We start from the raw sequence: 22,402 nt of genomic DNA on the forward strand, positions 1-22,402 counted from the left end.
ACATGTGCAGAATCTTCCATCCAATACTTATGGAATACACATTCTTCTCAGCAGCTCATGGAACATTCTCCAAAACACCAAATTTTAGGTCATAAAACAAGTATGAAAAATACAATAAATTGAAATAATTTCTTGAAAATAATCACATTACTGAACTTGATCTACAGATTCAATGCAATTCCCAACAAAATTTCAAGAACATCTTTCACAAGATTATTTTAAAAATCCTAAAATTCATATGCAGGCACAAAAGATCCTGAATAGCCAAAGCAATCCTGAATAAATACAGCAGTGCTGGAGGTATCACAAGCTTGATTATAAGTTATACTGAAGAGGCACAGTAACCAAAACAGCATGGTACTGTCACAAAAACAGACAAATGGATGGAATACAATAGAAGATCCAGAAATCCGGCAACTATAGCCATGCGATTCTCAACAAAAGAGCCCAAAACCATAAACTGGAGAAAAGATAGTCTTTTTAACAAATGATACACATATAGAAGACTGAAACTAGATCTCTATCTCTCACCCTATACAAAAATCATCGAAAATGGGTAAAAAGATCTTAATGTAAGATCTGAAACGTTGAAACTGATACGGAAAAATAGGGAAAACACTTCAAGATAAGGCATAAATGATGACTTTCTGAATCGGACTCCAATAGCTAAGGAAACAATAACAAGAACTGACAAATGAGATTACATCAAGTGAAAAAACTTCTGCATAGCTAAGGAAACAATTATCAGAGTGATGACACAGCTTGCAGAATGGGAGAAAAATCTTTGCTAGCTATTCATCTGGCTGGGGATTAATATGCAAACTATATAAAGAACTAAAAAAATTAGTCATCAAAAGAACAAATAATCCAATCAGTAAAGGGGCAAAATAAAAGGTATGAATGATCAATAAATAGGTATAAAAATGTTTAATGTCTTTATCCATCAGAGAAGTGCAAATCAAAACAATATTGAGATTTTATCTTCCCCGGTCAGAATGGCAGTCATCAAGAAAACACAACAACAATAATAAAACCCCAACATCTGGCAAATATGCAGGGAAAAAGGGACCCTTATATACACTTGGTGGGAATATAAATTAGTGCTGCCACTATGGAAATCAGTTTGAAGGCTCCTCAACAAAACTAAAAGTAGGGATACCATATAATCCTGGAATCACTGTCAGTAAACAACAGAGATAAGATTTACTGGGGCACTATTCAAATTGACCAGGTCATGGAATCAGCCTAGATGCCTACTGATGGATGAAGGGTAAAGAAAATGTGGCATATGTACACAGTGGATTATTGTTCAATCATGAAGAATGACATTATATAATTTCAGGGAAATGGATGGTGAGCATCATACTAAGCAAAATAAGGCAGACTCAGAAAGAAAAATTCACATACTTTCTCTCATGTGTGGGATCTAATTTTTTAAAGACATGAAAGTAGAAGGGGAACTATTTGGAAAAAGGAAAGGGATGGGGGAGGGTAAGAGTAAAGTGGTACACGTTTGAAAATGTCACAGTGAAACTCATTATTTCATACATTAACGTATGCTGATGAAAAAGAAAGCTACAGAAATCAAAGGAGTGGAACAAAACAAGATCCAGAACTAGAATCCAGACCTTTCTACACAGGGGTCTTAATGACCAATGCAGAAAGACAAACTTTTTGATAAGTGACACTGGGACAGGAAGGTAACCATCTTGGAACACCTTAACTTGCCAGTGGATTATATCAGAATGTGAAAGGTGAAACTATAAAGCCTTACAACATATTGGATTACCTTTATGACCTCAGGGTGGGATAGCAGGATAGCAGTTCTAGAATAAGACAAAACATTAATCATAAAAATATTATAATTTTGATTGTTTTGAAATTAAAATCTTCTATTCACAAAAAGACATCAAGATGAAAGTAAGAAGGGAAACTCAAAGGCTTATAGTTCAGGTACCACTTCTCCCATCAACATCATGATCTTGGAAAAATGATTTGCTGAATCTCAGTAAATCAGAAATAATTGTAGTGCTATTTTGAAGATAGGTGTCATGTACTCAACAAATACCTTCAATTTTGAGGAAGTTATGCGTCTTCTTAGGCATTACAATGCCATGGCACTCTGGGACTTCACCATATGTTACCTTCCAGTAATGATTAAAAAAAAAAACCCTATTCCATTCATTCTGGTCCCTCCATTCACTTTTTCTCCCAAACTTCAGAAGCAGACCATTCTAGTGAAGAGAGGGACAAGGCTTCATCCAGCCCTCAGAGTACTGCTGCATCTGCCATCCTTCTTTCCTTGACGCAACAACCCTGCTAGATCCTGGCATCCACCTTCCATGTGCAGCCATAATGTGCAGCTGTTGGTTAACAGGAATGTCCAGTCAGAGTCAATGTGCACAATGAAGAGGTAATAAGCACAATGAAGTTCGTCAATGATGATGGAGCATCACAACCTTTACGCAGACATTTTATGTATTGTTATGAGGAAAGTGTCTCAGTAATGAAAATGAAAAAGAAAGGCTTTGTAAAAAAAATACCACCACGAAGAATTTTGATAAGATGCTTCCAATCCTCAATAATCACAGTAACGATAGTTTTCCTGGGGTCTGAAAACCAGCTTCAAACTGTTTGCAGTGATTTGGTTTCTCATCCCTGCTATTTTCCCAAAATTAGATTCAGAATCTTTATGTGGGTGAGGGGTTAATTATGACTGAGTGCATTCACACAAGCTATGATACCCTGGGACCCTGTATCTGCAATAGAAATCACTTGGTTGGGAATTATCAGTGGATTTCCATGGTTAAAAACAGCAACCCGGTTTTCAGTAGGAATTCAGTTTCATACCTGTTCAAACAAAACCCATGTTTTAGAATCTCTCCAACACATCAACAATTGTCTGAGTATAGAAATACCTAGCTGCTTTATTATGCAAGATATAAATATAACTCTTGCACAGGTATTTTTATGATGATAATTCTAGCATATATATTTATATCACAAAAATAGCTTGACTCAGTCCAAAATAGATTTTACCATCTGGATGGTAAGAGACTGGAAATCATGAGAAGCAGGATAGTTGCAGAAACTGAGATTTCATTATAGAGAAGAACTGAAAGCAAGAAGAACAAGAAGGGTTGCCATGCTTAATAGAGGCTGGTTTTGGCCTGAAGTTTTCTAGGAGGCTGAGCTAGGATCTCATGAATCAGAAAAAGTCAGAGAAAAGTTTCTGACACAGAGGAATACTGATAAGGGAGAAAATATCCTCTTAAGTTGAGGAGAATCCTATTAGGAAATGAATTTAAGCAGAGGCCAAAGATGTGCTACAAGGGAACTGACAGCAGGGCAGAGGTGGGGGCTCTTACATCCATGGAGCCCCAAGAGTTGAGGAGTCTGAGGTGACAGGGATCATAAGAAGAAGGGTTGAGAGCAGGACTCAGCAGAGTTGTCTCCTGCCATGGCTCCGTGACTCAGGATGCTGAAAACATCTCTCCCCCTAAACTCCCCTCTGAAAAGCAAGGATTAAAACCTGAGGATGAAGGGGTTACTGTGGGGGCAGCAGAAAATAGTGCCTAACACACAGCAGTGTTCAGTTCATGTCAGCAGTCATTAGTGTCAATACTGTAAGCCTTAGTATTTTTACCAGAAATTGGGATCTGTATGTGCACAGATCAGTTTTTTAGGGATCAAGAGTCCTAAAAACCAAGAATCTAAGGATGGGGGAACAAATGAACACTCATGGTATGAACTGTTCTTGAATTTTAAACAATCGTAGCCTTCTGGGAGATGCATTCTGACAAACAAATGACAGTGAAGACAGCGATATAGTAAAGCCAAGGACAACCTGGGGAGGTGGCACCTTTTATGTGTTTGCTCTCTGCTGTTATCCAATGAGGTTTTCACAGACTTGGATGCTCGTCCACCAACTGTGATCACTTCTTCTACCTAAAATAGAGGCACAACACATACCAAGTGGTGTGTTAGTCCTGCAAGTACCTTTAAAAATAAACATCACAGGTGTATATGTAATTTTTAAAAAAGATGCCACAACATCTTATTTTGTCCCTATTTCCCATGAAAGAGTCAAACCTTAGCCCCAATACACAGGATAGAGAAGTCTGTATCACAAATTGTATCTGTTCACAAAAATCTTGCGAAGCCATGAGTTATCCAAAGAGTTCCAAAGTCAAGGAGGTAGATTTGGTAAATTAATTTATTTAGCAAATGTTATCTCGGAGCCAACACCATGCCAGCCACTTTGGGGGAGCTTTGGGGATGCAGACATGACTGGTATGGTGCCCTGTGCTGCTCCCAGGGACTGTGCTGCTGTGGAAGGAGCCTTGAGCCAGAGGTTTGGATCTGTCCTCCCAGCTCACTAGCCCCAGCTTCTTTCTTATAAAATTAAGAGGGAATCAGATTGTGATCTCAAAGGTCCCTTCTTGGTCTGAAAAATTTGGTAATTCTATTGCTTCTTTTACACTAAATAAGTTCAATGCTAAGTGCATTGAGGTCCCAGTAAATAAAGCTGACTGATTCCTCTCAACAAACATACTGCAAAGAGCATCTGGACTCAGCTCATGCCCTCAAGAAGATCCTACGATTATCAGAGTGTGCAGGGAGAAAATAATCGATCACTACTTTTCAGACCTCAGCTATGTGTAGGCCCTTATCTGCCAACACTAGATATGTTCCATTTCCATTTACCACCACCTCCCCCTCCCAAAAGCATTCCTGTGAGCCGAGGATTCCTTATGGATACACAGAGGAATTTTAAAACTCTTTGTATGTGGCATGGATTCAGAGCCCAAGGCAGGGGCCTCTGCCCTTTGTTGTCAGGAGAGTAGCCTGGAGTTGGGTATCATTTCTCTCCCCACCCTCATCACGTCCTACACTTCAGTGGGGAAATGACTTATTCCAGGTCACATGTGCCTGGCAGACAGGGTCACTGCTTTCTGTTCTGCCTGAGACTCCATGTGTTGCAGAGCTGTTATCCAGGCCCATGCAATGGATGAAGAAAAAGCCTACGCTAGCAACCTGAGGGCCTTTCACACCTACTTGGCTTCATCTGCTGGCTCAGGCAAGAATGCTAGACTCGCGTCCTCACTTGGGAAGGGCGTTGATGACTCTAGGCTAGCCTCGGCCCTAAGCCTATCCAAGCGGGGCACATAACCAAATAATACATATGGCAATTTGTTTCTTGTTTGACTATGGCTTTGGGGTGTATGTTCCACTGGTCAGAACCCCAGAAACCCATTGCTTATCATGTGAACAATGAATGCAAAAATGAAGGAAGGAGTCCTGGCCTTGGGGAGTGGGTGCTCTTGTGGATATCCAGTCCTCTGTGGCAATCCTTCTGCATTACCCTCACATGGCAGAGCAAGAACCAGATTTTCTCCTGGTGTTGTATAATTTCTATGTTGTTTTATGAAAATGCAACATGTGCGTGTACATGTGATTTAATTCAGTTCTCTTACACAGGGGCCCACGAAAAAAGTGTCTTTCTCTTCCCATAGGCCCTGTGGAAGGGACTCTATGTAGTGCAGAAAGGAATATCTGCTCAAGCTCCATCTTTCAATTCAGTCCTAGAACATCAGACTGGGGAAAACAATCCCATGAGCTTCACAAATGGCTTGTGTGATGGCCAGAATTTGCTGAGACTGCAGAAGAAACAAAACAAAGAATGCTACTAAGGACATTAAATTTCAAGGCTGGAAGTGTTTGTTGGAATATGGTTTAGAAGGTGCAGTCTGCATTACAGAAGTTCAAGAGAGAATGCTATGAAAGAACTGGGGACTCATGCCACCAGAGCAATGTTCACTGCATTATGAAAGGAGGTGGCTCTTGGGATGGCTCACCTGGCGGAGTGGGTTTTTTATTAACAAACAAGGTTGGTTTTAGAGAAGGCTAATGTTTTGTTTGCTATTTTAAAATAAACTCAGTCTCATAATTTTTTCATTTCCCATTAATTTTTTATTGGCCAGTGATTTGGGATAGGGTGTTAATGTGAGAGGGCATGAATGTTTTTACTATTTTAATATGAAAACATATTTAATATGAACTATTTTTAGTATGAAAAACATCTAGCTTTCTTCCATTTCTTTCAACTAGTGGAATGAATACAAATAATTCCTCATCTCCTGATCTATCCTTAAGAAAATGGAAACACTTTTCAACTGCTATTAATTCCATTTATGGCTTACTAAACCACAGTAGTGTCCTTTGTAAATGAAAATAAAAATAGAATTAAAGAGAAAAAGATTCCCCTCAGTTTTGGAGGAAGGAAGAGAGATTGTTACTGGGGTTCAGACACAGAGTGGTACCTCATCCTGGCAGGGTCTTGGGGCAGCAAAACCTCTGAGCAATGTGCTGCATGATGTGTGTAGCAGCACTGTCTAACAAAGGTTTCTGCAATTCTACTTTATTCCAACATGTACAAAGATTCCAGAGTTGTGGGTTGAAATGTTCTGTGCTATCCAACACAACGGCCATGAGCTACATGGCTACCAAGCACTGAAATGTGGTTAGTACAACTGAGAAAGCAAAGTGGTAATTGTAATGAATTTTTAGTTATACTTACCTAGCCAAAGAGATAGAAACATGACCAGACTAGCTCCAAACCTATGTGTTATGGTTTGAATATGAAGTGTTACCCTAAAAGGCTCATACATTGGGGGTTTCCCCAGCTGGTGGTACTACTTTTGGAGGTTCTGGAAACTTTAGGCAGTGGGGCCTGAGGAAATAGGTCACTTGGGCAGGTCCTTGGAAATATCTTGCCATGGTCCCCTCCTTTCACTGTTCTGCTCTACTTCCTGGTTGCATGAATTGGACAGCCCCATTCTGCCATGCCTTCTCTGCCATGATGAACTGAAACCTCTGAAACAATGAGCTAAAATAAATCTTTTTCTTACCTTGTTCTGTCAGATATTTTGTTACAGTTATGAAAAATCAGACTAACATACTACATATTATAGTCCTGGATAGGCTCCCTGGATTCTTCTTCCCACCCAAAGGACATCACTAGAATCAGTTACCTCAAATTCATCTGTAGTCCCAGGCCACAGAATATTTCCAGCTTTGGAATCCTTTGCTTCTTTCTTGATCGACCTGGGACCTGGAACTCCCAAGTGAATATGAGGACACAGCGACCTTTAGTCCAATCTCTCTGATCAATGTGGGGTCCAAAGAATGCTCCCCTTGGCAAGATTTGGACCACTTCAAGACTGGTATCAGGCCCCTCTGTTGGGTCTGCATCACTGTTCAGCTTCTCTCATTGCTACCCATTCCCTGTGCTCCCCTCCCTTTCCAGATGTTGATCTTCTGTACTCCTTATTATTTTTCTTGCTCATCTCCATTCTCAGAATCTACTGCCTGGATCATAGTGGCACCTTATTATCTTTTTTATTTTTAATAACGTAAGAGAGGTCAGTGTTGGTTAAAATTCATTAAAATATCAGCCTTTGGGGAAAAAGCTCTTGAACCCAAAGTACAAGTTTTATGTTTCTTCCTATTGTAAACACACTAACAAGAACAGGAGCATATGCATAGGTAGTCTTAAAACACCACTTCTAACACTGTTATTTGTCACATAATAAGCACAGATAAAGATTCTCTGTGTTTATGGAAATGCAAATAGAGTCGCAAATTTGGAACTTTTCTTCACAGGGAATTTGCTGTGCACTAGAATCTAAATGTGCTCCTTATTTTTAAAAGATATTTTCAGCACAGTTTCAAAGATTCTTTTAAGTTTAAAAGTTACAGGGAATTAAGAAATCAGCCATGAGGAAAAAATATGAATACTGACATGAATACAGCACTGAAATTTATCTTAATACCAGTGTGCATTTTAACCATAGGTAAAACTCTTTTGAGAAGATCTGATTTGCCCATGTAGAGTGTTCTAGGCTCCTAGCTCCAAGGTTTGGAAACCCCAACCTTTGATTTTCTACTGTCCTGTAGTTCTAGGCTGCTCTTCCTTCAGGCAAGGATGCTCCTTACCATCAAACATTCTCTTATTCGCCTGTACTAAGTGTGTTCAGGAATGACTAATGAAAAAGTTTTAAGGACCAAAATATGTTCAATAAATTAGATAATGTGAGACTAATGGTTTCTTGAACCCACAGAGAGAAATGTAATTAACTACTTGAAAATTCAATGTGGGGGATAGGCACAAAGGTACGAATTACCATTTTAATGATGAAGCATTATTTTAACTCTAAAGTCATGCAATTTGAAGGAAGTTGGGAGGGAATATGAAGGTAGTGAGTGAGTTTACATTTCTTTCCATCCTGACTTCCCATTCTTTGCTTGGACAGGATACTAGGCAGAGGTCTCATTACCTCTGGAGGCAGCAGCTTGCACTCTGATGATCTATATTTATATTAAAATGAATATGGCTACTTTGCCAATGATAAAGATTTCCCCTACTAACAAATGGCAGACTGGATGAGCCCAGTAACCGATGCAAAGGAGACTTAGTCCTTAATCTTTATTCTTTAGGTTAAACCCTACACAATGCTACTTAAATAAAAACCACTTTCAAATGTTAAAACATTCATTACATATGACTCAACTAATAGTTACTTATATAGATTTAAATAAGAGTGAACAAACACTTTGTTTTAGGTGGAGACTTGTTGCTTCTAAATAAGAAAATAGAGAAAATGAATTATAACCAGAGCTATTTGTTGAGAAAATGCAAAATTAACTCTTAACATTTCTCCTGTAAATTCAGCTTGATTTCAAAGCAGCAATATTCATGAAAATCATAATAAATTTCTCTTGGAGATTTCACTTGCTCTCACAGTTTCAACTATTTCATCCATTAAATCTGTTGAGTGAAACATTAACTGAGCACTTTATTATGTGCCAAGTATAGGACTACAGACTAGATATGGAAGGACTACAGACTAGATATGGAAGGACTACGGACTAGATATGGAAGGACAGATTAAAAACCGACTCCAATCATCTCATAATGAAGAAAAATATATAACCAATTAAAACATATTGGAGGTCCTGTAACTGACAGATCTATGCTCAGAGTTCTAATGACAAGGGAGGGGCATGTAAGAGGTGATGGGAAGTAGATTAAAGAAGGTTTTCTGGAGGATGTTACATTACATTAGCATTTTAAAGAATGAACAGGAATTTTTCAGAAGATGGAGAGGTCATGTAGGGGATAAAGAACATTCCAGAGAGAGAAAAAAGAATGAACAAAGGTGGGAAAGTAAATGAGGACATAAACCAGCATGGACTATTACTAATGGGATGAAAGACAGAAGAACTGGGCAGCAGGCAGTCTGATCTGGAGAATTTGTCCCAACGTGCTTGAACTTTTCACATGAAGCCAAGGGACCTTTAGGTGCTTTCTTTCCTTGGTGACACAGTGGCTAATTTCAGCTCAAGAGCAGCATTTTAAAAACACTTCCTTACTTTCCTTAGACAAGGTATGTGATGTTGGCAAGAAGTGCTTGTGTTTGAACGAAATGTCTTCTTTCCTCTCTAGATAAAAATAGACTTTTCTTCTTTTTCTATTATCGTAGTCAAGTTTCTGTCCCCACCCATCCCATTCTGAGGATACTAAAGACATCCACTCTTGTTGGGACACTGATGAAATGATCATGGTAGCTACCACACTTCTAGGAATATTCACACCTGCATCGATGGCTCATGGACTTCAGTTTGCTAGAGACAACAGATTATGTTCTGGTTTCTCGGGCTGACCACTCTCCCACATGTGGCAGATTTTGGACTCTGTCTTTAAGATCACTTAGCACTTACACATCCTTTGAAAGCGCTAATTTTCAGGAAATATAATTCATTATCCACACTTGTCTCATAGTAAAGTTAAATGCCTATTTTTCCTAAAAAGAACATGACATTAATTACTGACTTTTACCCTTTTCAGTGTAGATTTCTGCAATACTTTCATGAGGGTGTGACCTGACCTGGTACCCTAACTCACAATACAGGTACTAAGCCTGTTTGCGTTCATATCCATCGCTTACTCTATTTTTGCTCTGCTTTGTGTATCTCTGGGAGACAGAACCCTGCAGTCTATATTAACCAACTTTCTAAGGTATCTGGCTTCTAACTGGGTCAGGCATATGGGAAGCACTAAAGGGAGAAGGAGGAGGACAGAGACATTCAGGGGCCTCTACAACAAACCCTGTCTGTTTGAGCAACTTCTCAAGCAATGGGGGGGTTGATCTGCGGGCCCAATCCTACCCCAGATGCTTCCTTCAGTGGGGGTTTTTCCCTATAATTTTATCACCTGGTTTCTGCCCACAATACCACCTCCCTCTGTTCCCACTGTGGTGGTAGTCTGATGATGCTACCATTTTCTCCCACTTTGGCTTCTCAGATCTTCTGTTACCTTCATGATGCTTCCTTAAGTACTCCTATGCAATAAATTACTGCAGAAATTCTGTCTACGACTCAATACTTAAACCTTTCCTGAGTTTATTCTGTTTCTCAAACTTTGAGTTGCTTGTTAAAACAGAGTTTCATATCTTCTCTTTAGAACATCAGATAAATGGCCTGGGAGTCTAGACTTTTTAACAAGTTATTTCAGATGATTCTTAGAATAAGGCAAGTTTTGAAATCAGTGTTGGCTGATCCCATCACTTCTAAACTTTTCTCCCACCCCTCCCCCTGTTCTGGGGATCAAACCCAGGGCTTCCTGCATGCCAGGCAAGCCTTCCACCATTGAGCCCCAGTGCCTAGTCCCAGACTTTTCTGGGGTAATGCATTTATAGAACCATTATTTATGGAATGTCTGCATTCATGGAATATTTTATGTCATCATTCAAAATTATACACTTTGAGCTATAGCTGAGATAATACTTATGTATAGATCTCCATTTTCCATGCATACTGTTTTGTAATGATCTGGTTTGCCATACTTAGATTATTTTCAATTCCTCATAACTACTGTCTTATGTACACAAACTTATATAGCTTATCTATTTTCTTTGAAGAGTCCAAACTTGGAATTATTCAGTTAAAAGTTATATTTTAAGACTTGATATACACTGACAATTTTATTCCCAAATGATTAAATCATCTCCTGTTTCCTCCAGCAGTTTATGGAAGTACTCTTTCACTGAACCCTCACTAGCACTGAATTCTTAAAAGATTTTTTGGTAGAAAACTAGCAGCAGTGTTTGCTTTTAGAAAAAGCAAGATGGTTGAAGAAGAGGGATGAAAGAGTTGTCTGCTTTCCACTGTAAACTACATAATACTTTTGAATTTTGTCCTATAAATATATATCATCTACATAAATATAGGAAACAGTATAGTTTTAAGTGTATGATAATCAGTATTTATTATAAAATGCAGTACCTCTTTATTTCTTTTGTAACTATAATTTCCTGCTTTACTATTAGAGCTTTAATAATTTTTTGAAATGCTTTCATGAATTTATATGTAATATTATCTCTTACTTGGTTTTTTGTGAGTTTTTTCCTGGTAGTGGGATATGTTGATGTTCAAAAATGTCTATTAACTTGTTTATTTACTTATTGTGCCATTAACGTCTAAATTCCATTAGGACAGGAATACCTGTGCTGGACACATAACACTCTCAACAATTATTTAATGAATGAATGGATGAAATATAAATAGATAATAAATATTTACTGAATGGTAGTTTTAAATACAATCTTAACAGGTTAACCAAAATTATTGCTTCTCTTTGGTGATTTATCCCATTGTTTCATGTTTAGAAACTCCTCTACAGAGTATGAAAGTAAATATTTACTTTTATATCCTTATTAAAGGAATATTCAAATATTAAATCCATCTGGCATTTAGTTTGTTATGGTGTGAAGTGGGATGACAAATTTATATTTCCAAAATAGGAAAAATATTCCTCAATTTTATTTTGAAATATACATATATTTACCCACTCAATTTCAGTTAACAAGTTGTTTGTTTCTAACTTGTCACTGAACTAAACGCAGTTCTTATTTCAGGAAGCTTATGGTCTAGTGGAAGAGAAAACAATTCCATGGGAAATTTTAGGACAGAGCAATAAATGCTAAGACAGGAAAGGAGCACAGGCTGCTCGAGGAGTATCTTGGGCCAACAAAATCCACCTTTGGGTTCAGGGGAGTTTTCCAAAGAGGTGTCATGTGAGCTAGAAAAAGACTATCCCATTGAAAAGGAGAAGTATGATTCCCACAAAGAGAAACACTTGACAAAAACTAGAAAGTAAGAGAGGATGGAGCTTCTGGCACTGCAGTATCTCACATGTCTAAGGCATAGGCATAGGAAGAGGACAGGGTAAGAGCTGAGGCTGCAGATGTAAGCAGAGTCCAGAAAATGGAAGACTTGGAAACCATCTTTTTCACTGGGACTTTATCCTAGAGATTAGAGGAGCCCACTAGTAGATTTCAACAAAGAAAAAATGGTATCATAAAATTTGATACCATTTGGATGGGCATTGGACAGCAAGGTATGTATGAAAGGAAGGAAATTCTGAAAAAGTAAGTTCATTTATGAGAACACTGTAGCACTAAGAAAGATGATTGCTACCATCTTAGCAGTAACAATGAAGAGAAGTCAATGTGAGAGACAAGAAAAAAGCAAAATCTAGTAGACTTGAACAATGTGGAGAGGCAGGGTAGAAGGAGATGACAAAGAGTATGCCATATGAGGAGATTTGCTAAGAAAAGGAATTTGTAAGGTTCAGTAAGTTAGGAGGGGACATAAAGTGTACACATTTTAACTGTAGATCCTTCAGATATACACTCAAGTCAGTGTTCTTGTGACGTACTTGAAACCAGCCCAACAGATAGCTCAATCAGGAGAGGGTAAGTGTGAGGAGAGGGGAGTTGCATAAGGAACAAGGAAGGGAATTAGAGATGGGAAAATGGTGGCTGGGACACAGACACAGACTACATGAGCTCCAAGAATCAGAGACCTTGCTGAGATACTGGAGACATGCTTGGCTGAGGTACAGCAACAGGGAGAGCTGAAACTTTGGCAACCTGAACCCCCGCCCATGGAAGGCTTCTCCATATTATGCTACACTGAAAGAACAGACGGTCTGCCACACCCTCACCATCACTGCCCACCTTTGGCCTGCCGGCCTGCTGCCCTACAGGCCTGCCAGGCTTCTGCCCTGCTAGCCCACTGGGCCACCTGCCTGCCTGCCCACTGGCACACTGGCCCACCAGCTGCCGCCCACCACAGGAGGGCTCCAGCACCATCAGACACCGGTTCCAAACCTGCCTAGAAGATGCAGACAAACAGAACTGGATGCTATTAAGGAATAACAACAGAACTACTAAGACTGAAATTCTATTGTTCCTGAATCAGAGATCTTTTTTTTTCTTTTTTCTTCTTTTCTTTAAGTGTTTGTTCGTCTTGTTTGCTGTTTGATTGTCCACCATCTCTCCCTGTTGATTTCTTTGGTTCTCCATTTTTTTCTCTTTCTTTTTCTTTTTGTTTTTTCTCCTTCTTTCTTGGTATTGTTAGTTTACTATTGTAAGTTAGCTAATACTAAATTACACATAGACCAGGTACAGAAACAGTACCAAGTGCAATGATGGGAAGACAAAAAAGGGATGGAAACCATTTTCTCCCCCAAAATAAATTAGTACAGGATTAAGAGGGAAATGAAGAAAATGGACACCCAGATCCAGACTCCAACAAAACAAAAATAAACTATACCAAGGAACCCAACAAAGCACACAAGAACACTTGAAAGAAGAACTCCTGCAAGTAATCAATGAGAATTTCATACAGTTGTTACTAGACATGGTCAAACAAAATCTACAGAAGGCACTCAAGAAATTTCAAGACAACAAAAATAAAGAATAAGAGAAAACACAAAAACAAATAAATGAAATCATAGGAACCCTAAATAAACACCAAAGTGAAACACAGATGCCATAAATAAAGAGATAAATGAATTAAGGACAAAAATTGACAATATTAAAGAGGAAGTGACCCATGAATTGGAAAACGTCAGAAAAAAGAATGAAACAGAAATACAAAACAAAATGGAAGGTCGCTCCAGCATACTAGAACAAGCAGAAGACAGAATCTCAGAACTTGAAGATGAAATGGTAATTAAAGAAAAACCTGAAGAACTATTAGTCAGACAACTCAAGACCTGTGAAAGGAATATGCAAGAACCCACCGACTCCATCAAAAAACCAAACCTGAGAATCATGGGCATTGAAAGAGAGGAGGTGCAAGCAAAAGGAATTCATAATATAGTAAACAAAATAATAACAGAAAATTTCCCGAATCTAGAGAAAACTATGCCCACTCAGGTACAGGAAGCCTCCAGGACACCAAATAGACTTGACAAAAATAGAATTACCCCATGGCATATTATCATTAAAACAATAAGCACAGAGAATAGAGAAAGAATACTGAAAGCTGTAAGAGAGAAAAAGCAAATAACATACAAAGGTAAACCCATCAAAATCACAGCAGATTTCTCAACAGAAACTTTAAAAGCAAGAAGAGCATGAAGTGAGGTCTTCTGGGCACTGAATGAAAATAACTTCAACCCTATGATGCTCTACCTAGCAAAGCTATCATTCAAAATACATGGAGCAATAAAAGTCTTCCATGATAAGCAGAAGCTAAAACAAGATATGACCACAAGCCACCACTACAAAAGATTGTTTAAGGAATTCTGCACGAAGAAAATCAAAGCATACAAAACCATGAAAGGACAGGTAGTACCAAACCACAGAAGAAAAGGCAAGAAAGTAAAGAGTAACATTGATTTAGCTGCACACAATCAAACCCTTAAACAACAAAGACAACTAAATGACAGGAATCACCACATACTTATCAATACTAACACTGAATATTAATGGAGTTAATTCCCCCATCAAAAGACACCGTTTGGCAAACTGGATTAAAAAGGAAGATCCAACAATCTGCTGCCTACAGGAGACCCATCTCATCAGCAGAAATAAGCACTGCCTGAGGGTGAAAGGCTGGAAGAAGATCTATCAAGCCAATGGCCCCTGAAAACAGGCAGGGGTAGCAATACTTATCTCAGACAAAGTAGACTTCAAACTTATATTGATCAAATGAGATAAAGAAGGACACTCCATACTAATAAAAGGGGAAATACACCAAAAGGAAATAACAATTATCAACCTATATGCACCCATCATCAATGCACCCAATTTCATCAAACATACGCTGAAGGACCTAAAAACATATATAGGCTCCAACACAGTGGTAGTGGGAGACCTTAATAACCCCCTATCACCAACAGATAGGTCATCCATACAAAAATCAATAAAGGAATTCTAGAACTAAATCACACCATAGAACAAATGGATGTAGCTGATGTCTACAGAATATTTCATCCAACTTCTGCACAATATACATTCTTCTCAGATCTAGATACTTACAATCATCCAAAACTGAACCAAGAGGATATTAATCACCTGAATAGATCTATAACACAAAATGAAATTGAAGCAGCAATAAAGAGCTCCCAAAAAAGAAAAGTCCAGGACAAGATGGATTCTCTGCTGAATTCTGATGTTTAAAGAAGAACTAATATCAACCCTCCTTAAACTGTTCCATGAAATAGAAAGGGAAGGAACACTGCCTAACTCATTTTATGAAGCCAATATTACTCTCATCCCAAAACCAGACAAAGACACCACCAAAAAGGAGAACTATAAGCCAATTTCCTTAATGAACATCAATGCAAAAATCCTCAATAAAATAATGGCGAACTGAATCCAACAATACATCAGAAAGATCATCCACCATGACCAAGTTGGCTTCATCCCAGGGATGCAGGGGTGGTTCAACATACATAAATCTATAAACATAATATAGCACATTAATAGAAGCAAAGACAAAAACCACTTCATCATCTCAATAGATGCAGAAAAAGCCTTTGACAAGATCCAACACCACTTCATGATAAAAGCTCTAAGAAAACTAGGAATAGAAGGAAAGTACCTCAACATTGTAAAGGCTATATATGACAAACCTACAGCCAAGATCATACTTAATGGTGAAAAATTGAAACCATTCCCCCTAAAATCAGGAACGAGACAAGGGTGCCCACTATCCCTACTCCTATTCTATATAGTCCTGGAATTTCTAGCCAGAAGAATTAGGCAAGAAGAAATAAAATGAATACAAATAGGTAAAGAAACTGTCAAAATATCCTTATTGGCAGACGATATGATTCTGTACCTTAAAGACCCAAAAAACTCTACCCAAAAACTTCTAGACACCATAAACCACTATAGCAAGGTGGCAGGAAACAAAATCAACTTACAAAAATCATTAGCTTTCTATACACCACCAACAAACAAACTGAGAAGGAATATATGGAAACAATTCCATTCACAATAGCCTCAAAAATAGTCAAATACCTAGGAGTAAATTTAACAAAGGCTGTGTATAACCTCTATAAGGAGAACTACAAACCCTTGAAGAAAGAGATTGAGGATGACTACAGAAGATGGAAAGATCTCCCGTGCTCATGGATTGGTAGAATCAATGGCTATACTACCAAAAGCAATCTACATGTTTAATGCAATTCCCATCAAAATCCCAATGACTTTCATCACAGAGATTGAAAAATCTACCCTAAAGTTCATTTGGAAACACAACAGACCACGAATAGCCAAGGCAATACTCAGCAAAAAGAGCAATGCTGGAGGTATCACAATACCAAACTTCAAACTATATTACAAAGCAATAGCTATAAAACAGCATGGTACTGGCACAAAAACAGACATGAAGACCAGTGGAACAGAACAGAGGACACTGATATGAAACCAAACAACTATACTCACCTTATTTTTGACAAAGGTGCTAAAAATATATGATGAAGAAAACACAGCCTCTTCAACAAATGTTGCTGGGAAAAGTGGTTATCCATCTGCAAGAAACTGAAACTAGATCCATGTTTATCATCTCGTGCTAGTATCAACTCAAAATAGATCAAGGACCTTAATATCAGACCCCAAACTCTGAATTTAGTACAGGAAGAAGCAGGAAACACTCTGGAAGTAAGAGGTATAGGCAAGGACTTCCTCAATAGAACCCCAGCAGATCAGAAACTAAGAGAAAGAATGGACAAATGGGACTTCATAAAATTAAAAAGCTCCTGCACAACAAAAGAAATGGTCTCTAAACTGAAGAACCACCCACAGAGTGGGAGAAAATATTTGCCAGCTATACATCAGACAAAGGACTGATAACCAGAATATATAGGGAACTCAAAAAAGTAAATTCTCCCAAAACTAATGAACCAATAAAGAAATGGGCAAGTGAACTAACCAGAACTTTCTCAAAAGAAGAAATTCAGATGGCCAAAAAACACATGAAAAAATGCTCACCATCTCTAGCAATAAAGGAAATGCAAATCAAAACCACACTAAGATTCCACCTCACCCCTGTTAGAATAGCCATCATTAGCAACACCACTAACAACAGGTGTTGGCGAGGATGCTGGGAAAAAGGAACCCTCTTACACTGCTGTTGGGAATGTAAACTAGTACAACCACTCTGGAAAAAAATTTGGAGGCTACTTAAAAAGCAAAACATTGATTTACCATTTGATCCAGCAATACCACTCTTGGGGATATACCCAAAAGACTGTGACACAGGTTACTCCAGAGGCACCTGCACACCCATGTTTATTGCGGCACTATTCACAATAGCCAAGTTATGGAAACAGCCAAGATGCCACACTACTGACGAATGGATTAAGAAAATGTGGTATCTATACACAATGGAATTTTATGCAGCCATGAAGAAGAACGAAATGCTATCATTCGCTGGTAAATGGATGGAATTGGAGAACATTATTCTGAGTGAGGTTAGCCTGGCCCAAAAGACCAAAAATCGTATGTTCTCCCTCATATGTGGACATTAGATCAAGGGCAAACACAACAATGGGATTGGACTTTAAGCACATGATAAAAGCGAGAGCACACAAGGGAGAGGTGAGGATAAGTAAGACACCTAAAAAATTAGTTAGCATTTGTTGCCCTTAACACAGAGAAACTAAAGCAGATACCTTAAAAGCAACTGAGGCCAATAGGAAAAGGGGACCAGGAACTAGAGAAAAGGTGAGATCAAAAAGAATTAACCTAGAAGGTAACACACATGCACAGGAAATTAATGTGAGTCAACTCCCTGTATAGCTATCCTTATCTCAACCAGCAAAAACCCTTGTTCCTTCCTATTATTGCTTATACTCTCTCTACAACAAAATTAGAGATAAGGGCAAAATAGTTTATGCTGGGTATGAGGGGGTGGGGGGGAGAGGTAGGGGACAGAGTGGGTGTTAAGGGAGGGGGTGGGGGCAGGGGGGAGAAATGACCCAAGCCTTGTATGCATATATGAATAATAAAATAAAAAAAATAAAGAAACCAAAAAAAAAACAAAAACAAAATTAGAGATAAGGGCAGAACAGGTTCTGCCTGGAAGCGGGAGTGGGGGGAGAAGGTGGGGGGGGGGCAAGGGGAAGAAATGACCCTAACAGTGTATGCACATATGAATAAATGAATAATAAAAAAAGGGAACAAGGAAGGTAAACATTTAAGGAATGGGCAAAGGAAGAAGAATAATCAAAGGGAACTGTAAAAGAATGGACAGAGAGGTGGGGGGAAAAACAGTATATAACTTTACAGATGAGGAAAAGAGCATGGAAAGGAGGAGGAGAACCCAGCAGTTTCTTATATAATGGCGGGGTCCAGTATAAGTATTTCAAAGTATCTACTGAGCTTATTAAAAAACAAACATTGTACAATATGATGTACAATAATAAACCTTAGAGAATACAAACGTGCACTTGTGTACAGATGTACACATAAACATACACACAGCCAACAGTGAGCAGAAACTAGAGGAAGTTGATCTGTGACAGAAGGGGATGCAATGAACAAGATGCATGTCTACATGGAGCTTTAAGGATGGGTGGATAGAGCTCAAGCAGGAAGACCAATTTCTACCAGTTGGAGGAGTCAGCAGTTGGAATTTGAGATTACCAGAATGTGTGAAAAGTAAGACTCACAGAGAAAGAGTCCAAAATAGGCACACAAGTTTCATCCAAATTAAAGATTCCAAGGCACTCAGCAAAATTCAAGGACCAGAAGTCTAAAACCAAACAAACAAGCTAAACCAAGCAGAAATTTTAGGTTTGTTGCAGAAGAAAGAGTTTAGAGAAATAAGTATAATCAGATTAACTACCACAGAAAAAGTCAGCTTCTTAGAGGATGAGGAATATAGTCTCTACAGTGTCTAGAGCACAATAAAAATTACTAGACACCAAGAACAGGGAAATGTTTGACTTTGCAGTTAAAAAAACAAGCAGACCACATGATGGTTCAGATGTGGAGTTGGAGGATGAATAAATATATCAGAATCTTAGGAGAGAATTGATGGAAATTCTACAACCGACAAGTATGGTTGAAATAAACAAATTCACTGAATATAGGTAATAGTAGAATAGAGATGGCAGTGTATTGGAAGACAGGTCAACAAACAGAATTCAATCTGCATCACAGAAGGAGTAATTTTTATATTTTTTGTGTGTAGTGGTGCTGGGATTTGAACTCAAGGCCTCGTGTTTGCTAGATGGGTGTTCTACCATTTCAGCCATGCCCCCAGTACTAGAAGGAAAATATTATAAATATTATAAATGCACAGACCATCCATGTCAAGTGGGCCAATATCAACTTGCAGGGGACCCATTTTTTTTAACCCTGCTTGTCCAGGTAATTCTCAGATTCAAGTTGTTGAGCATTTGTCTAGCTAGAGTCTTTAAGACTTTCCTTTAAGGAAACAAAGGAGACGATTAGGCAAGACAAACATTTAAAGAAATAATGACCCAATCCCATAAACTTGTTTAAATGCATATGAATATTTATTCAAGAGACATGGAAGCCATTCTGTACAAAAATAAATAACATCATACAGATTAAAAGAGAAGATTAGAAAACATCTTAAAAGCAGCCAGAGGGAAATGACATATTCACTGCCAGGGACAGAAATATGAGTTATTTCTGATTTATCTTTAGAAACAATGGAGCAGCATCTATAAAATGCTGAACGATATAAGAGAAAACCTATCAGAAAACTATGAACTCACATCCAGAGAAAACATAACTCCCTGTATAGCTATCTTAAACTAACAAAAATGTCTTTTTTTTTTCTTTTACAAAATCAGAGAACAAGAGGGCAGAACAGGACCTGTCTGGGGGTCTGTAACCAATGTGTGTGGGGAACATGTTGGGAAAGGGTGTAGGAGGATGAATATGGTGCAAATACTGTGTGCACATGTATGCAAATGTAAAAATGAGACCTGCTGAAACTGTTCCAGAAATGGGGTGTGGAATGATTGGAGAATGATGGAGGGGGTGAATTGAAGTATGATATATATTGTAAGAACTTTTGCAAATGCCACAATGGAGCCCCGGCATAATAAAAAAAAAAAAAAAAAAAGAAAAAAGTGAAGGCAAATTCCACATCTGGTCTTTAATCTTATGTTTGTTCCAGTGATAGAAATAGCTATAAATCTGAGGAAAAAAACAAGGGAAACAACTACTTTCACAAAGTGAAGAACAGGCAAGGCAGGACTGTGATCTATTAGTGAAGGGGAAGAAAAGATAGTATATGATAGGCAGGCTTTCTCCTAAGGCACTTCACAGCATTAGATAAATAAATAAATGAGTAATAAGCAAATAAAAATGAAATTTGAAAAGCAAGAAATAACTCTGCAGATTGACTTTTGAAATGAGAAATCCTGGGCAAACTATGAAAACATCAATTCTAGTCATTAAAGATTACTTACTTCTAGGAACTATACAAAATCACTTGCAGGGGACCCATTTTTTTTAACCCTGCTTGTCCAGGTTTAAACACCTGAGCCTTTTGGGTCATTCAAGATGCAAACTATAGCAATGGCTAGGAGAACGCGACTGGGCCTGTTAGCTCCGATATTCAGAAAGTGTCTATGGAAATGCGACATGTGGACTTGGACCTGATTGATACAAAGGAGACAGGAGTGAAAAGAAAAAGGGGGCAAAAAACTCTTTCTAGAAAAAAAAATAGCAAGCACAAAGGGCCCGTGGTGAGTAGTAACTATGTTCCAGGAAGAGAAAAAGAAAGCTGGGTCCAGAATGTAATGTGAGCAGAAAACTGGAAAAAGAGGATGTCAAAATCTGGACCACAGCAAGGACTCGTAATATTACCCCAAGTCCTGTGAAAGTCATTGGTAGGCTCTGAAAAGGGAGTAAAACAATCTATGTTTTCCATGGGGCATTCTGGTTTTTCCATGGAGAAGGTGGAAAGGCGAGAAGCAGGGACAGCAGTGATATTTAGTTCCCTGCTAAGGGATCTTGATACTCAAAATTATTTATTAAATATTATTCAAAGAATAAATTGCTATACTTTTGTTGATCATATCTATCAAAGACAGCAATTGCTGGTAAGTCTTCTAGTAGATCTGGTTCTCTTGATATATCCTTGTGTTTCTAAGATCTTATGTTTTACACACAAATAATAAGCAATCTAATGAATAAAAGGCAAATGGATCCTTATTTTATATTATTCTTATTACAATAGGATGATTCACATAGCTTGATTTAAGGCTTTTTGCTTTAAATTCTATCATTTGATATTAATTTTGCTGCAACGACTCTAATTTTGCTTGCATTAACCTAATACAGCTTTCTCTATCTTCCCTCCTCTGTTTCCTGCATCTTTTTAGACTCGGAGGCGCTCTCATAACCCAGATGTCAGAATTGACTACTTATCTGTTACCTTCTTACTGATTTTTAGCCTTTTAAGTTTCCTTTCTCGTGTTTTTGTATACTATGTGACACTACTGATTTTTGCTTGCAATTAATTTCTGTAATACTTGGCAGCTTACACATTTTATTTAAATCTACTCATTTTCTCTGAAAACACTTATGTTCAGTATTAATATGAATCAATGCATTATATGTACTTGGTATTGTGAAAGACAAAGTTTTATGTTTGTTCCATTACTGGAAAGCTCCTTTCATGCTGGAATTTGAGGTTTTAATTATTATTATTGTTTTGGCAGTACTGGATTTTGAACTCAGTGCCTTGTGCATGATAGGCAGGTAGTCTACTACTGAGGAAACCCTCATTCTTTTTTTGCTTTAGTTATTTTACAGATAGGGTCTCATATTTTTTGCTGGGGGTCAGCCTTGGACCTCAATCTCCATACCTATGCCCCCACATAGCTGGGATTATAAGCATGATCACCATGCCATGCTTGTTTGTTGAGATTGGGACTACTAACTTTTTGCCTAGTATGGCCTTTAACTGCAATCCATCTGATATGCACCTCCCAAGTAGCTGGGATTATCTGCATGTGCCACCATCCTTGGCTCTTAATCTGAGTTTTATA

General features: G+C 38.2%; 1 protein-coding gene across 7 annotated transcripts in view; it reads right to left on the reverse strand.

Moving 5' to 3' along the window:
- Dnaaf11 (dynein axonemal assembly factor 11) overlaps nt 1-22,402 on the reverse strand; it is a 123,792-nt gene that overhangs the window by 11,088 nt on the left and 90,302 nt on the right. For 2 of the 7 annotated variants that reach the window (XM_074069242.1, XM_074069240.1), the window contains exon 11: nt 3,863-3,948. The exons of 1 other annotated variant lie outside the window; for it this stretch is intronic. In XM_074069242.1, the coding sequence (XP_073925343.1) occupies nt 3,863-3,948 (86 nt within the window). Of the gene's footprint in view, nt 1-1,789; nt 1,827-2,149; nt 2,851-3,847; nt 3,949-22,402 lie in introns of those variants that run through there. 4 more of the 7 variants (XM_074069241.1, XM_074069239.1, XM_074069244.1 and 1 more) reach the window with 3 other exon arrangements.

This window comes from Castor canadensis, chromosome 3, assembly GCF_047511655.1.
Source record: "Castor canadensis chromosome 3, mCasCan1.hap1v2, whole genome shotgun sequence".
Classification (NCBI taxonomy): domain Eukaryota; kingdom Metazoa; phylum Chordata; class Mammalia; order Rodentia; family Castoridae; genus Castor; species Castor canadensis.